This window comes from Geotrypetes seraphini, chromosome 7, assembly GCF_902459505.1.
Source record: "Geotrypetes seraphini chromosome 7, aGeoSer1.1, whole genome shotgun sequence".
Taxonomy (NCBI): Eukaryota; Metazoa; Chordata; class Amphibia; order Gymnophiona; family Dermophiidae; genus Geotrypetes; species Geotrypetes seraphini.
This window is the reverse complement of record NC_047090.1, coordinates 30,892,696-30,911,069: the sequence shown is the minus strand read 5'-3', so window position 1 is coordinate 30,911,069 and position 18,374 is coordinate 30,892,696. Positions and strand designations below refer to the sequence as shown.

At 42.9% G+C, this 18,374-nt stretch overlaps 1 protein-coding gene across 3 annotated transcripts in view; it reads right to left on the bottom strand.

Moving 5' to 3' along the window:
• EEA1 (early endosome antigen 1) overlaps nt 1–18,374 on the bottom strand; it is a 243,198-nt gene that overhangs the window by 98,205 nt on the left and 126,619 nt on the right. For all 3 annotated transcript variants that reach the window (XM_033951558.1, XM_033951559.1, XM_033951560.1), the window contains one exon: nt 14,030–14,233. In XM_033951558.1, coding sequence (XP_033807449.1) covers nt 14,030–14,233 — 204 coding nt within the window. The remainder of the gene's footprint in view (nt 1–14,029; nt 14,234–18,374) is intronic.

Here is an 18,374-nt window from a genome sequence, read left to right as displayed (position 1 = left end):
TTGCAATAGCCCGAACTGTGCATGCGCAAGTGCCTTCCCGCCCGATGAGGGTGCGCGGTCCTTCAGTTAAGATACGCCAGCTAAGAAGCCAACCCAGGGAGGTGGGTGGGTTGTGAGAATATCTGCCTGCTGTCCCTGGATAACATCTGCTACAGGTGAATAACTTCACTTTATCTGAGGATAAGCAGGCAGTATATTCTCACATGTGGAACTCCCTAGCTACCAGGATCATGCCTCTGAGAAGAGGATTATTGACAACTACCATGAGACTGGCAAAACAACAAAGGTTGGCAAGAAGTTGGCACCTAAGTGGCAAATAAATTTTGTAGGATATTGTATAAGGTGCATCAGACACAAGCGTTTGAAGTTCACTGGCTCTGGCTGCAGATGTGAGAGATATGAGGAATACTACTTTCCAAGTTAGGCACTTGAGGTATGAAGTCGAGAATGGTTCAAATGGAAACTTCATCAGCATGTAAAGTACAACATTAAGGTCCCGAGTCATCGGAGAAGGCTTGATTGGAGGTCTTTTATAAAGGCCTTTCATGAATATAGAAACAAAAGAATGTAATACCTGAATTTTTGTCTAGTTGCTTTTATCGACTCAGAATGATACGTTCACTAGCTAGGTTACTTGAAACATCTTCTCTAAACACACTAATTCACTCTTTAGTAATCTCCTGCATAGACTATTGCAACGCCCTGTACAAGGGCATTACAAAAAAGGAAATTAAACGGCTTCAAATCATTCAAAACACAGCTGTCAAGATCATTTGTGGCGCAAAAAAATATAATCACGTCTCACCCCTTTTGTTTAATGTGCATTGGCTTCCAGTTGAACATAGAATCAGTTATAAAATCTTACTTCAAACATTCAATACAAAATCAAACAATCAACCAGATTTCATCAACAGGCTTCTAATTCCTTATAACTCATTAAAATCTCTCCAGTCAATATTTCAGAATCTCCTAATTATTCCTTCATTGAAATCAATTAATACGTTGCGCTTCAATAACTTTGCTGTTACCGCCCCTACTCACCACCTAACCACTTACGTAGCGAGTCCGATTTAAAACAATTTAAAGAACAGTTAAAAACATTCTTGTTCCAAGACGCCTTTGGATAACAACTGTCCTTTTAAGGACAAAACTAAAAGAAAATTGTTACCTCTATTGTTTTTTCCCTTTTATGTTACACCTTTTCTATAATAATTGTAGTTCTTCCCCACTACCCTATTGTTTGAAGTAGGTCCGTACATTTTATCAGTGTTTTTACTTAGATTTTGATGTTATTTAGTACCCCAAATTTTTACATGTTTTTATGTAATTTTATATTGTAAACCGTTTAGAAACCTGAATAAGCGGTTTAAAAAATCTTTTAATAAACTTGAAACTTGGAAAGCACTAATAGCAGTGAAATGAACTCTTGCTGAATTATTTTTAGTTCAGAGTCAGAAAGGTGTAGAAAATAATTTAGGACCAATGAGAGATTGTGAAATGAGTCCATTTGAAACAAAAGCATCGCTTTGTTGGAGGCTTTCTAGAGGCTTCTATTATGGCCGACACTGGTGCACATATTGCAAAAGCATTTTGTGGCTGAGAGATACCACATTGTGAGAGCAAACGAATGGAGACTGATATGGAGGAGAGAGCCCTCGTTCTGTCTCAGCAAGGTTAGAAACATTTGAAGTGTGATGGGCTCCCAAACGCTGAGTTGTAGAAGAGGAGGGAACCATGGTTGATGCAGCCACCAAGGTGCTTTAAGAATTATGGTGACTTGTTCTTGGAGAAGTATGTTTCCCGAGTAGAAGAATTGGAGGGAAAGCATAAAGAAATTTGACTCACCACTCAAGGAAAAAGGCATCTGACTCCAGACAATTGAGACTGTAGAGTCAGGAAGAGTGGAAGTTTGTGATTGTAGGGGAAAGCAAAAAAATGGTCCACTTCAGGGGTTCCCCAATTCGCAAATGTAAGGTGGTGGAGTTGAGTGACCACTCATGCAGCTGTAGAATTCTACTCAGCTTGTTTGTTTAAGATATTCTGGTTTCCTGTTAGATAAACTGCTTTCAGGAAAATGTTGCGAGGAATCGCCCAGGATTATGATTGCTTTTTGACAGAGCAGATGAGATCCTGTTTCACTCTGTTTGTTCACATAGTACATGGCAACCTGGTTGTCTGTATGGATGAGTATTACTTGATTTGAAGTGGCAGTCCAGGAATGTGTATAAAGCATTGCGAATTGTCCAAAGCTCAAGGAGACTGATACAGAGAGCTTTATCGGGAGGAGTCCAAAAGCCTTGGGTATGGAGACCATCGAGTTGGGCTCCCCATCTGAGCAGTTATTAGTATCTTTTGATGCAGAGGAACTTGGAATAGAAGGCCCTGGAGAGATTGGTTGGGATAAGCCACCACTGCAGAGACTGACGAAGAAGTGAGCGGATCCATGGCCTGAAACCACAGAGAAGCAAGAGTCCGTTGGGGATCTCCAAGATGGAAGACAGGCAAATGGAGTAGGGAGATCCTGGATTCTCTACAAGGAGAACTGTTCCAACAATTCGTAATGGAACCCACTCGGGACAGGGTCATACTGGACGTAGTGTTTACAAACGGGAAAGTGTTTCTGATATTACAGTGGATGATCATCTGGCTTCCAGTGATCACTGCTTGGTACAGTTTAATATTAAGATGGGTATAGAGAGGGCTTATTCAAACGTAAAGGTTCTAGACTTAAAAAAACACTTTGTTTGGATGGGGGGATTATGTCAAGGAACTGTTGTCTAGATGAGATATCTAGAAGGAGTAGAAATGCAATGGGCAAAGCTGAAAGGAGTTATTGGAAAGGCGACAGTTTTTTGTGAGGCAAGTAAGTAAAAGTAAGAGGAAAAGAAGGCCGCTTTGCTTCTCAAAAGTAGCAGCTGAGAATGTAAAGAATAAGAGGTTAGCTTTCATAAACTACAAAAGATCGCAGAAAGAGGAAGACAGGCAAAAATATCTGTAAAAGTTAAGAGAGACTGGTTGAGGAATCAGGAAAGCAAAGATACAAATGGAAGAAAAAATAGCTGACACGGTAAACGGGGAGTCAAAGCATTTTTTAAATACATCAGTGATAGGAAGTACAAAAGTGGCATTGTGAGACTCAAAAGTGAAGGGGAGGAATATGTACAAGCTGATAAAAAAGGCTAAATTGCTTAACAAATATTTCTCTTCTGTGTTCATGGCTGAAGATCCGGGAGTGGGACCGCAGAAGACAAATGCAAATAGGGATGGTGTAGTAGTAGACCCTGATTGATTTTCAGAGGGTTGTGTTGATGAGGAGCTAGATTTTTTTGATTTGATTTCTTATATACCGCTATACCATGAGGTTCAAAGCGGTTTACAATGAAGATAGATTAAAGATACATTAAAATAAAATAAATAAAAATGGTACTTAGATAAAATTAAAGGTAGACAAAGCGATGGGGCCGGATGGTGTACATATGAGGGTGCTGAAGGAACTTAGGGAAGTTCTGGTGGCTCTGCTGACTGACCTTTTCAATGCATCTCTAGAGTCGGGAGTGGTACTGGAGGACTGGAAAAGGGCAGACGTGGTCCCTCTACACAAAAGTGGAAGTAAGGAAGAATCAGGGAGTTACAAGCCAGTAAGTATGACTTCTGTGGTAAGCAAATTAAAGGAAACGCTTTTAATAGAATGGTGAAGTTTCTGTAATCCAGTGTATTACAGGGGGGCGTGGCTTGAGAGCGCTGGCTGATGGATGCGTAATTGAATAGCTCCAACACCCCAGGTCACTTTTTATTGATTTTTTGCGTGTGAATGTAAATTTTTTTTAGAAGAAACAATTTTTTTTAAATTTGATATGGCTACTTCTAAGCAGATTAACATTGAAACGGCGTTTTCGGGTGGAAAATCAAAAAGAAGTAAGCAGGATCCACCAACTCCATGCAGGATATCGTTACCCGAGGATTCGCCAGATAAAATCGATATAAGGGAGGAGTTAAAAAATATAAGACAATTACTGCAGGGTAACGCTGATAAACTCGGTACAGTGATTGAAGAAGTAGCCAATTTGTCTCATAAAATGCATACAATTACTATTAGGATGGACAACGTAGAAAATAGATTGGAAAAAGCAGAAGCAGCAGTTACAATATGTCAAAAAAAATCATAAAATGCAACAGAGTTTGGCAGCGCAAATTTTAATGGTCCCGGATTTCGCAAAAAGAACTGCTGACACTAGGAAACTATTTCTCCAACTGCGGCCCCAATTGAAACAGTAGGGGGCTCAATACGGTCTTTTTTTCCAAGCTGTCATTTTGATGATCCAATCAAGTTAAAAGACTATATCGCACAACAAGGTACACCAATGGAATGAGAAGCATATATTTAAATCAAACATGAAGTTGTGATAAGCTGGAATGTTTGTTTTTCTCTTATTTGGAAAGTTTTGTTAATACTGGATTGAAAAATAAAGACTCGAGATCATCAGACATTGAGAATTGTAGATTGGTCTTTTTTGGAATTGGAGATGGAGTATCTTTTAAACATTGTCATCTAGATATGAAAGGGTTAAATATTTTACAGTTTAATAGCTGAACATTAGAACACTAGAATAAAACATGGATCTTTCATGTGCAGTAAGCTGATTGGATGGTTCTATTTGCTCCCGCCTTATTTTATACATCTGGCAACAAACTTATATGGACATGCGGTATACAAAAATAAAGTTATTATTATTATGAGAAAGGAGAACAAATAAACTATAGTCACATAATATTCTGAGGGACTGAGCATTTCCTTATCTATATAAACTGGGCTTTAAAATTTATATTCAAGAAAGACATTGGATTATTAAAAACAGATATAAACATTTGTAAGACAAGTTAATACAATTGAAACAGAACTAAGTTAGTTCTGCAGCAATTGGATTTGCACTAACTGTAAACTGATGCGTGATTGGTACGGAGGTGGAGTTAGAGAATCACTGTCAAGGAAGTTCTGGGGGTTTTTTTCGACTTGCCTACTTTTCTGACAGAAGTAAATTCTTAAAAATACGACATGTAAATCTGGAAATAAGCTTGGTTTGAATTTATGCTAGATATCATCATTTCAGCAATTTTTTAAAATCTTCCTGAATGGAAAACAATGTCACAGGATTTTAAAGTGGTCTTTGCAGTGTTCTGATCTCCCCTCTGCTTTTCATCGTTAATGCTTTATCACAGTGTAGATGAGGATGGAGAGTTATCATCTACTGAAACTGATGCCTGCTCATCTTTAACACACAGGTGTTATAATTGTTTAGTAGAATAGGAATGAAATCGAAGAATTCAGAGACACACAAAATAGAAGTTGGTGAGAGCATGGAATATCGAGAAAGGCAGCGGTGTTATTTAATCTAATATCATTTTTGTTGAGTTTTATGCATTTAAAAAGGAAGTTCAAATCATATACAATGCTTAGGGGAAAATAGATGGCAATGGTTAGGGTTCTTCATTTCTTATAAAGATTATCTTAATATAAATAATAATTTCCAATTGATTAATTGGTCATCCTGCATGGGAAATTCCTATTTTTATAAATTGATAGATTCCTTTAACTTATGAAACAATAATTTGTGGTACCATTTTGCATATCAAAGATCCCTTAGATAAACATAAAAGATTTCTTTTTTTTAATTATGACAAGTACAGCTATACAATTGATTACACGAAATTGGAAAAACTGGGATCGTCTCAACTTTACATTCTGGTGGGCTAGTTTATAAATATGAGAAAATGAACGCTGTTATATTAGGGAATAATGAAAAATTTAAATTAATTTGGGGCCCATTGACGTCCTTTGTAGAATCTCTATAGTTATGGTCTGTTATTAGATAATATGCACATCCAGGGAGGGGTAGGAGGTATACAAAGTCTTTAATCAACTATTTTTACGGATGAAATAGGGGGAGAAGGATGATAAATTTTATGAAAAATAAGTCTGAATGGATATATATATATATATATATATATATATATATATATATGTATTTTCTGTTTTAATATGTATAATATAATACTAAAATTAGGAGAAAATTTACAGTTATTCTAATGGAAATGTTTGGGTTGGGTGGGGGTGAATCTTGTAAAACTTAAGTGATGTCTATAGTGTAAAATGATTAATGTATTGTTTTCCATTTATTGAATTTGATTTAAAAAAGAATAAAGAATTAAAAAAATAAAAATAAAAAATCCAGTGGATTACAGGACCAGAGGCAACATGGATTCAATAAAGGTAGGTCTTGTCAGACACATCTAATCAATTTCTTTGACTGGGTGACCAGAGAATTGGATAAAGGGAGTGTGCTAGATGTGGTGTATTTAGATTTTGGCAAAGCCTTTGACAATGTACCACACAGACGGATAAAGCAATGTTACTTACCGTAACAGTTGTTATCCAGGGACAGCAGGCAGCTATTCTCACTAGTGGGTGATGTCATCCAACAGAGCCCCGATACGGACGTCTCACAAGCATATTTTGCTTGAAGAAACTCAGAAGTTTTGAGATGCCCGCACCGCGCATGCGCCAGTGCCTTCCCGCCCGATGCTCCGGGCGTGTCTCCTCAGTTCAGGTAGCTAGCAGAGAAGCCAACCCAGGGGAGGTGGGTGGGACGTGAGAATAGCTGCCTGCTGTCCCTGGATAACAACTGTTACGGTAAGTAACATTGCTTTATCCCAGGACAAGCAGGCAGGTATTCTCGCTAGTGGGTGACCTCCAAGCTAACCTCAATGGGATGGTGGGAGAGTTGGCAACTTAGGAGAATAAATTTTGTAACACTGTTTGGCCAAACTGTCCATCCTTTCTGGAGAAAGTATCCAGACAATAATGAGAGGTGAATGTATGAACCGAGGACCAAGTGGCAGCCTTACAAATCTCCTCAATCGGTGTCGATCTGAGGAAGGCTACAGAGGCCGCCATTGCTCTGACCTTATGGGCTGTGACCTTACAGGGAAGGGGTAATCCAGCCTGGGCATAGCAAAAAGAGATGCAAGCCGCCATCCAGTTGGAGATGGTACACTTCGAAACAGGTCGTCCCAATTTGTTCGGATCAAAGGAGACGAAAAGTTGGGGAACAGTTCTGTGTGGTTTGGTGCGATCCAGGTAGAAAGCCAAAGCACGTTTACAGTCCAGAGTGTGAAGAGCTGATTCTCCAGGATGAGAATGAGGCTTCGGAAAAAACACAGGAAGAACTATGGATTGGTTGAGATGAAATTCAGTGACCACTTTAGGCAGGAATTTCGGATGAGTGCGGAGGACAACCTTGTCATGATGGAACACTGTGAAAGGTGGATCCGCCACTAAGGCCTGAAGCTCACTGACCCTGCGAGCAGACGTGAGGGCCACCAGAAAAAACACTTTCCATGTGAGAAACTTTAGTGGAGCCTTGTTGAGGCTCAAAAGGAGGTTTCATAAGTTGAGAAAGGACCACATTAAGGTCCCAAATCACTGGAGGAGGTTTGAGAGGAGGATTGACATGGAAAAGTCCTTTCATAAATCTGGAAACCACAGGATGAGCAGAGAGAGGTTTCCCTTGTAGAGGCTGATGGAAAGCCGCAATAGCACTCAGGTGGACTCGTATAGATGTAGACTTGAGGCCAGACTGAGACAGGTGTAGAAGATAGTCCAATACAGAAGAGAGGAAGGCTCGCTGAGGCTCCTTAGAATTAGACACACACCAGGAAGAAAATCTAGTCCATTTTTGGGAGTAGCATTGTCGAGTAGCAGGCTTCCGGGAAGCCTCCTATACATCCCTCACCGCCTGGGAAAATTGGTGAGGAGTTACGTTGAGAGGAACCAAGCTGTCAGGTGGAGAGACTGCAGGTTGGGATGAAGTAGAGATCCTTGATGCTGAGTAAGCAGTGAAGGAAACATTGGAAGAAGGAATAGCTCCCTGCTGCTGAGTTGAAGTAGAAGGGAGAACCAAGGTTGTCTGGGCCACCGAGGAGCTATCAGAATCATGGTGGCATGGTCAGTTTTCAATTTGACTAGAGTCTTTTGAATGAGTGGAAACGGAGGAAACATACAGAAAGCGAGTTCCCCAATCCAGTAGAAAGGCATCTGCCTCGAACGATGAGGAGTGTAGATCCTGGAGCAAAACTGAGGCAGTTTGAAGTTGTGGGGAACAGCAAAGAGGTCTATCTGAGGTGTCCCCTACTGTGCAAAGATCTGATGAAGGGGGCTGGAATGGAGGGACCATTCGTGAGGCTGGAGGAGACGACTTAAGTTGTCTGCCAAGACATTGTCCTTCTCCTGAATGTAAACAGCTTTGTGGAAGGCGTTGTGGCGAACCGCCCAATCCCAGACTCTGAAAGCTTCCTGGCAGAGGGAGGCTGAGCCCGTGCCTCCCTGCTTGTTGACATAATACATGGCGACCTGATTGTCTGTGCGAATGAGGGCCACCATGTCGTGAAGCAGATGTTGAAAAGCTTTTAGAGCATTGAAAATGGCTCTGAGCTCCAGAAGATTGATTTGATGGAGGCGGTCTGCAATGTTCCAGAATCCCTGAGTGCGAAGACCATCCAGATGAGCTCCCCACGCATAGGTCGATGAATCGGTTGTGAACACCTTCTGTTGGGGAGGAGTGTGAAAGAGCAAACATAAGAACATAAGAACATAAGCAGTGCCTCCGCCGGGTCAGACCATAGGTCCATCCTGCCCGGCAGTCCGCTCCCGCGGCGGCCCAAACAGGTCACGACCTGTCTGAATCACCAGAAGGGGCTCCCTTGCCACCTTGGTTTCTCATTGAAGTCCTATCTTCCCATCGTAGTCCTAACCCTCCGTTCTTGCACATGCACGACCTGTTGGGTTTCTATACTTATTACCTGGTTAGCTTTCTATACTTGTGTTACATCCCAGCTCCTTCCTCAGTATCCCACGATCCCTTTATCCCTCAGGAATCCGTCCAATCCCTGTTTGAATCCCTGTACCGTACTCTGCCTGATCACTTCCTCCGGTAGCACATTGCAAGTGTCCACGACCCTTTGGGTGAAAAAAAACTTCCTTGCATTTGTTTTGAACCTATCTCCCTTCAGTTTCTCCGAATGCCCCCTCGTACTTGTACAAACCTCTGGATAGATTCGAAGAGGTCATCCACCAAAGCAGAGACTGTCGAAGAGCAAGAGTGACTATGATGTGTCGAGTCAACGGGTCTGACACCTGAGTCCATTGAGAAGCCAGGGTCCACTGAGGAATTCTGAGGTGAAGTCTGGCAAAAGGCGTCACATGAACTGTAGAGGCCATGTGGCCCAGGAGAACCATCATGTGTCTCGCCGAGATGGACTGGCGAGAAGACACCGACTGGCAGAGGTAAAGAAGAGCATCCAGGCGCTGAGGAGGAAGGAATGCTCTGAGCTGAATGGTGTTCAGAACCGCCCCGATGAAGGGGAGAGACTGGGTAGGCTTGAGATGAGATTTGGGGAAGTTGATCTTGAAGCCCAAACTCTGCAGGAACCGAATCGTGGACAGGGTCGCCGAGATGACCCCCGGAGCCGAGGGGGCCTTGATGAACCAGTTTTCGAGGTAGGGAAAAACCTGAAGACCTTGGTTCCGGAGTGCAGCGGCCACTACCACCAGACACTTCGTGAAGACTCTTGGAGACGAGGACAGGCCGAATGGAAGCACTTGATACTGCAGATGTAGATGTCCCACCCGAAATCTGAGGAACTTGCGAGAGGCCGGATGAATGGGAATGTGAGTGTAGGCCTCCTTGAGATCCAGAGAGCATAACCAGTCGTTCTGCTCGAGGAGGGGGTAGAGAGAAGCAAGGGTCAGCATGCAAAATCTCTCCTTGACCAGAAACTTGTTGAGGACCCTGAGGTCCAGAATAGGCCTCAGGTCGCCCGTCTTCTTCGGAACAAGGAAGTACCGGGAGTAAAACCCCCGGTTGTGTTGGTCCACAGGGACCGGCTCGACGGCCCGAAGCCAGAGCAAAGCCTGAGCTTCCTGAAGAAGAAGGGCGGTCTGCGTCAAGTTGGAAGGATACTCTCTTGGAGGGTGGTCCGGAAGGACCCGATGGAATTGAAGAGAGTACCCTTCCCTGACGATGGTAAGGACCCAGAGGTCGGAGGTGATAGCCTCCCATCGATGATAGAAATGATGTAGGCGACCCCCAATGGGAAAAACAGGAGGAGGCAGAACGAGGTTGGTTATGCTCTCTAAGAGAGAGTCAAAAAGGCTGAGGAGCCTTGGGAACAGTAGAAGGCTGAGGCTTTTGTTGAGCCTTCTGAGGGGGCTGTCTCTTCGCTGGTTGTCGCGCAGCTGGAGCCTGCCTCGGAGTATAACGCCGCTGATAGATCAAGGGCGGTCGAGAAGGTCGAGACTGTTGTGGCTTAGGCTTGGGCCGAAGAATGGACTGAAAAGATTTTTCATGGTCAGATAGTTTCTTTGTCACGGTCTCGATGGACTCGTCAAACAAATCCGCCCCTGCACAAGGAACGTTGGCAAGTCTGTCCTGGAGATTCGGATCCATGTCAATGGTCTGAAGCCATGCCAATCGACGCATAGCCACAGAACAGGCCGCTCGGGCCGAAAGCTCGAAGGCATCGTAGGACAATTGCATCAACTGGAGGCGAAGCTGGGATAGCGAGGCCACCACTTCCTCAAATTCGAAGCGAGCCTGTGACTCAATGTATGGTGTAAACTTCCGAAGCACAGGCAGGAAGAACTCCAAATAAGTGGCAAAATGAAAAGTATAATTGAGAACTCTGGATGCCATCATCGAGTTCTGGTATATGCGCCTCCCAAACTTATCCATGGTCCTGCCCTAGCGGCCCGGAGGTACCGAGGCATACACCTGGGATGGATGAGACCTCTTGAGGGAGGATTCCACCAGGAGGGACTGATGAGAGAGTTGAGGGCCCTCGAATCCCTTGTGATGCACCGTGCGGTACCGAGCATCCAATTTGCCAGGAAGAGCAGGAATAGAGTACGGCGTTTCAAAACACCTCATTTAATGTCTGGTCGAGGAGTTTGTGCAAAGGCAGACGCAGAGACTCCGCAGGAGGATGAGGTAAATGCATAGTGTCGAGGAACTCCTTGGAGTACCAAGAACCGGAATCCAGGGTAATGTCCAGGTCATCCGCCATTTGCCGGAGGAAAGAGGAAAAGGACAGCTGGTCCGCCAGCACAGGCCTGCGAGATGGACTAGAGGAAGTCGAGGCCTCGGGATCCACAGAGACCTGTGATCGACTGGGAGAATATGAGACACAGGGATCCTCGAACTCCGGTCCCGGAGGAGGAGACACATCCGACGAGGAATATCCCATACGAGGCAACTTCTTCTGCGGGGAGATCGTAGTGTGTCGAGAGGAGTGACTTGAAGAATGCCTGGATCAATGCCCCTCCCAGTGCCTGGAAGGGGATCTAGATCGACGATGTTTGGAATGGTCCCCAGACGCCTCTAGCGAATAGATGGGACTCGAGGCCGTAGAGCGCAGAGGCGGGAGATTCGACGCCTCTCGAGATGCAGTCCAGGCTTGATAGGGAGTGCGGAAGAACTCTTCCTGTGATTTGCGATGCCCAGGGCTTCGATTACCCGAAGAGGGATTCCACACCTCTTCGTCTGGAGGTGTTATGGGCTCTAAAGGGGGCATGTCACTAAAGGAGGCCCACCTCGAGGGACCGGCCGCCACGCCAAGCAGCGAGAGCGACCGGCGAGGAGGAGGAGGAGGGGGTGGTCCGCCCCCCGGAATCGTAACTGGGAGGTCACCCTGGATCGTTGCAATCAACTTGGGTCCCATGGTTGTCATAAGCTCGACAAACTGAGCCTCCAAAAGGGACCGCAACGAAGCCGACAAGGAGGGATCCGCACCAAAAGGGGGGCCTCCTGCACGGTCTTCGCGCTCCTTCGTGGTCGAGTGCTTTTGCTTGGAAGCCTTCGGCACTTTGAGAACCACGGGTGGAATGGGAGGCGGTACCAGCTCCGAGGAGACGGAGGATGGCACCGGCGCCGAAGTTGGAGTTGAAACTGGGACAAACGAAGCCGGCTTCAGCAGACCCAGTGTAGCAGGAGTAGTGGAGGGCTTCGTAGATGCAGGTGAAGCGCCAGCCAAAGTCGAAGCTGAAGGTTCTTTCGCAGCTTCCATCTTGAACATCGACTCCCACAAAACACAATGACGCTTAAACGCCCGCGCTGTGAGAGTGGAACAAGGCCGGCATGATTTCGGGAAATGTTCCGGACCAAGACACTGCAGGCAGCGTCGATGCGGGTCCGTCAGCGAAATCGCGCGCTGGCACTTGCTACACTTTTTAAAACCGGTAATTGGCCGGGACATAGGCCGAAAAAGCTCCGCCGCGAGATCGAAGGAGTGGGTCCTGAGTCACGCGACCGACCCGGTCGAATCGCCGGAAGAAATTTTTTTTTTTTTTTTTATATAAAAAGAAATCAAAGAAATAAAACACACGATAAAGAGCAAAATAAACTCGGAACCGCGGCAATAGAAGGCAAAAGAACGGGAATTCAGTCAGCGCAGAATTGAAGTAAAACTTCTCAGCTCCGCGGAAAGAAAAGAACTGAGGAGACACGACCGGACCATCGGGCGGGAAGGCACTGGCGCATGCGCGGTGCGGGCATCTCGAAACTTCTGAGTTTCTTCAAGCAAAATATGCTTGTGAGACGTCCGTATCGGGGCTCTGTCGGATGACATCACCCACTAGTGAGAATACCTGCCTGCTTGTCCTGGGATAATAAATAAACTGAGTGCTCTTGGGATGGGCCCCAAAGTAATGGGCTAGATAAGGAACTGGTTAAGTGGAAGATGATAGTGCTCAATGGAGATCGCTCTGAGGAAAGGGATGTTACCAGTGATGTGCCTCATGGTTCTGTTCTTGGGCCTGTTCTTTTTAACATTTTTATAAGCGATTTTGCTGAAGGGCTGTCAGGTAAGACTTGCCTCTGTGGATTCCAATGCACTGTTTATAGAATTCCCCCCTTAAACATATATCTGTTATAAATCAAAACTGGCATGAAAACTTTCAATACATTGGGTATACCAGGGAAAACAGTGCATTTGTTTCACCATTTGGGTCCATATCCGATTAAAACAATTTTTAACTATTTGCTGTAAATCCTATATATTAAAACCTTACCCACGCATGCGCTGTTAAAATGGCATGATTTCTGCCGCCATGATTTCTGTTCCGTGACCGTATTCTATTTGGGGCGCGGGCAGCCGCTTACCACAAGCGCCACGGCTTCCGACATCTTCAGGCTTCCGTCGCATGGAGGCATGTCAACGGCGATGATGATGGAGGGTATCGTGCGACGCAGATGGGGATCGGAAAGGCCAGAAACAAACAAATGCTGCTGCACAGAGAAGTGGGGTGGGGGAAGGGGAGGGAAATGCTCCTGCACAGGGAAATGGAGGGGGAGAGAATGCTGCTGCAACACAGGGAAGTGGGGAGGGAAATGCTGCTGCTGCACATGGAAGTGGGGGGAGGAGGGAAATGCTGCTGCTGCTGCACAGGGAAGTGGAGATGGGGGAGAGGGAAAGGGGCCAGGGAGAGAACTTGCTTTGCTTTGGGGGGAGGGGTGTGCTGAGGGCAGGGAGCAATCTTGGTTTGCTTGGGGGGGGGGGGACAGAAGGGGGCCACAGAGAAAGACAAAGGCAGGCAGTCAGGGGGGCCACAGAGAGAGACAGAAAGACAGGCAGGCAGCACACGAGAACGAAAGACAGCGGGAAGGGAGAGAGACATACAGAAAGAAAGACAGACAGCGGGAGGGGGAGAGAGAGAAAGAAAGATAGATAGCGGGAGAGACACAGAAAGAAAGGAAGAAAGAGACAGGGGCAGGGAGAGACACAGAAACACAGACAGACAAAGGGGGCCAGGGAGAGTGACAGAAAGAAAGGAAGAAAGAGACGGGGCAGGGAGAGAGACAGAAAGAAAGAAAGACAGACATATATTCTAGCACCCATTAATGTAACGGGCTTAATCACTAGTAATTTATAATTTCTCATTAATATGAATATTATATTGATTTTCCACCCATTTCTCCACCTGTGCTTGTAGTGCATGGCTCTTTTCTTGAAGCTGATTAAGTACTGCAGTTTCTCCTTCACCAGCTTGAATTTTTGCATACAAGTCTTCCCTCTCCTTTTCAAGCACTGATATGTTCTCTTTGCTCTTCTGAAGCAAGGCCTCAAGGTTTTGAATCTTTTGGTCCTTATCTCCAATTTGACGTAACACTTGTTCCAAATCATTCTGAAATGAAAGAAAAAAGGCTTTAGGGAGGACAGAAGCTATAAATTATAGCAAGTCATAATGGATACACATAAGGATTCTTATTCCAGTTTTACCACCACTATTTGCTTGGAGTCTTTAGTTTTGCAACTCTCTCAACCCTACAAATCCCCATTGTAGCTGACTAGCGGATACAACCTCATAAGTCATTTAGGCCCTTGCCAAAGAGCATCTGCCCCTTTAACAGGAGCCTGCTCAGCATAGCTTTATAGGTCAAATCACCTACCCGTTGCCTGATCCAAAACATAAGATGGGCAGAGATTGAAAATGCTGAGACTTTCCACCAGGACTGATTATATCACAGAATGCATCTGCTACAAAGTCTATTCCCACCAACACAAGTTGAGGCAGGGGCTCAGTCCATCAGGCTGTTTTCATAGCCTAGAACAGTGGTTCTTAACCTGGGTTTGGTGAGTCAGTCTCGCAGGTTCGGCGGAAGTCAAAACACACCTCCGACTCATATAGCGCTTCGGTCACGTTCAATCATCTATCAGTTATTCAGTGATTTTGATCAAGACTGATCGTGTACTCGGTTTCTTGATCTATCAATCTGTAACTAACACCTTATATACATCAATCAATTCCTGATCAAAATTTGTGAGTTAACTGATAGATGATTGAACGTGACCGAAGCGCTTATGATTCATGATGATACGCCCCGCTTGTCCATAATTGGCTGCAGGTGATCACGCAACATCGCTTGGCCTATCTGTGTTGCAGGGGATTTGATGCGCACAGTAGTCCAATTGTAACTGTTGTGATGGTACGTCGTGTGATACCTATCTTAATATTTTAATCCCTTACTAATTATGTCGAGCAAAATACGAAAGTGGTAGGACAAATATGTACAATATGGATTCACATGTATAACGGAACGTGATGGGAGTCAGCGTCCTAATTAAAGCTCTGGAAATTTTCATACCGTTTGTTACAACATATCTTTGCGAGCAATCCTTTTCGAGAATGCTGGACATAAAAACGAAGAAAAGGAACAGACTTTGTTGCGAAAATGACATGGGAGTGGCACTTGCCAAGGTAAAGCCGCGCATTTATGAACTGGTCCCTAGAGGCAACAGCAGAAGTCACACTGATTTGCAGTAAATTTCATTATTATGTTGTTATTATTATTCGAAATATAGGAGAACTTTTTTGTTTTCAAAATTGATATTATTTTTTCTCTCACTGTATACCTATGTTTTGAATTTGTAAAAATCATATTTTATTTTTCCAATAAAAAAGGGTTCGGTGAACACGCATATGAAACTGGTGGGGTTCAGTACCTCCAACAAGGTTAAGAACCACTGGCCTAGAATGACAGGTATATATCATAAAGGAGGCCACGCCTGCAGCCTTAACCCTAAGGCTAGAGCCTCAAACTGCCTCTGAAGACCACATCCACTCTGCGGTCCTGTAGATCCTTTAAAACCACATCTGGTAATTTCTGGGTGCACCAAAGAGTCTACAGTATAGCTGGAAATGCGTCCCTTGGAGCATGGGGTTGGGAGGTGGGGGGCATCTGGTTATACAGGAGGGTATGGTGGGGGTTGGGTTATATTAGTAATTTAGTGTGCTACTTTCTTTGCTCTGTAAAGTTGTGTTTGTTAAAGCATGAAAAACAAAAGGCAAAGATACAATTATGCCAAACACATATTGTTACTACAAAAGTAAATAAGTTTTAGGATCAACTAGATCATTGAGACTCTTCTGGAACAAGAATGGAAAGAAATTTTCACACAAATTGTTCCAATCTATGGATCAACTTCATTAGGGGAGGAAGGGATAAAGCAAAACTACCTTTCAAAGGCAGCATATCTTTTTCCAAACAGTGCCCAGAGCTACTCAGCAGAACTATACATAGAGACCAACCAGATTTGGGGTTGTTTCGATTAGTAATAGTAGATTACAGTGCCAAAATTGACCCAAAATCCTTTTTCTGTCTGTTTCAGCCAAAACTGACCAGGTGTTTTCAGTGGAAGCCAAAAATGTGTGCTTTGTTCTGTTTGTATCCCTCCAAACAGGAGTTGTGTTTTCTCCCTGCCCACCTGAAGGTGCCCCCCCCCCTCCTTTGGGATTATTTTACAATCCCTAGTGGACTAGGGGTGTAATCAGGACAGGAGTGCTCCCAAGTTGTTTCTGCCCTTGCTGGCTTTGCTCTCAAAAGGCTGCCATTACCTCTAGTGGCAATCTCACATAACTGTTACAAGAGGGCACAGTAGTCACTTTTGAGAGTAGAGCCGATATTGGCAAGAGTGACTGGGGATTACTCCTGCCCTGACTACATAGTTATGATTTCGCCTAGTTTAAATGTTAAGAGTGCTCCAAATAAATGTTTTTGATACAAAAATTTAGTAGGAATTTTAAAGTATATAAATTTGGGATGATTAGCTCCTTATGAATTAGCCTCTCTGCAGAGATATGAAATCAGCTGTCACTTCAAATGTGGTGCAAAATCAGCCACTGGTAAAAGCACTGTAGCTTATACAGTAGTTTCAGTTTTCATTAGCAGAGGTCCATATGTGCTATTTTGCTTAAAGGTAAAATATGGTCTGTCTTTATTTAAATTATTTATATTCTGGCTTCGATACTATTTGGGCAGTTCTAAAAAATTTCTAAGAAGTGCAGGAACATGGCAAGCACCCGACAAAATAAAAATGAAATTAGTATGTCAGCAAAAAGGCAGAAGCAGGATCAAATTACACCAAGTAAGGTCCCGCTTCCTGCTGAAGAATCGGATATGCTGAGCAAAGCAGAAGTTATGGAGGAACTGAGACAAATTAAACAAATGCTTAAAGAAACTGTGAGTAATATGGCCGAAATGAAGGAAGAAATACTAAATATCCATAGACAGATGGAAATAAATAATAAAAGAACAACTGACTTAGAAACTAAAATGGAAGCTTTAGAATGTGAAGGAAATAGATGTAAAAATGACAGTTTGGAACTGATTCAATTAAAAAATCAGCTAGAAGATTATGAAAACCGAGGAAGAAGAAAGAATATAAAACTTTTTGGAATGCAGGAAAATCTGGAAGGGAAAAATGCCATACAATTTTTGGAGAATCTAATTCCCAAAATACTACAATTGGATTTCAAACAACCATTAGAAATAGAAAGAGCGCACAGGATCCCAGTAAAAAATATGGAAAATCAAGGCAGACCAAGACCATTAATATTTAAAATGCTAAGATACCAGCAAGCAATAGAAATCTTAAACGCTGCCAAGAAAGACAAAAATTTAAATTACAAAGGATCCAAAATATGGTTTTTGCCGGATTTTGCTAAAAACACAGCAAATAAAAGAAAGAGATTCTTAGACTTGAGACCTCAACTAAAAGAAAAGGGATATAAATACGGATTATATTACCCAGCAAAAATGAGGGTATCTTCTGGAGATAAATCTTTGTATTTTGAAGATCCAGAAAAGCTAAAAACCTTTCTTTCAAAATCAGAACCTATGTCATTTTAACATAATGGAAGTTGAAATGATCATAAAATAACAAGACTGGTTTTGATGACATTGTGAAAAAAAATTTTAATATAAAACTGTGAGACTTTGGAATACTGAAGAAAGAAGAATATGAAATAAAGAACAGGAAATAAAATGAACTAAAGAAAAAGACAATAAAAAATATAAAAGAAGAAATAGACAAGAAAGACAGACTGGAAACTTAAGAGACTAAACTTAGAAGAGTAAAATATGGATGGCTGGAGTAAAGAGTGATCAGAAAGAAATAAAAACTTGAATAAAAAATAAAAGCAGAAAAAAAAAAAGAAGAATGCACCAGATAAAAATAAAAATTGGGTAAAAGAAGAATGCAAAAAGGAAAAAAAAAGTATATTAAAAACTTTTAAAGAAATATATGAAGATATGTATATTTGTTTTTAGACATTAAAAGGATGATAAGAATTGATGGAATAGAATGTACAAGATATAGGAAAAATAACATTACTATATTAAATATATGTTTATGATAGAATTTTATGATATAAACTAAAATATTGGGGAAATATAAATTAAAGATTGATGAGTGGATAAAAATACATTAATAAATGTTAGGAGTAAAATATGATTAAAGATATCAAAGGTTAATATAGATAGATA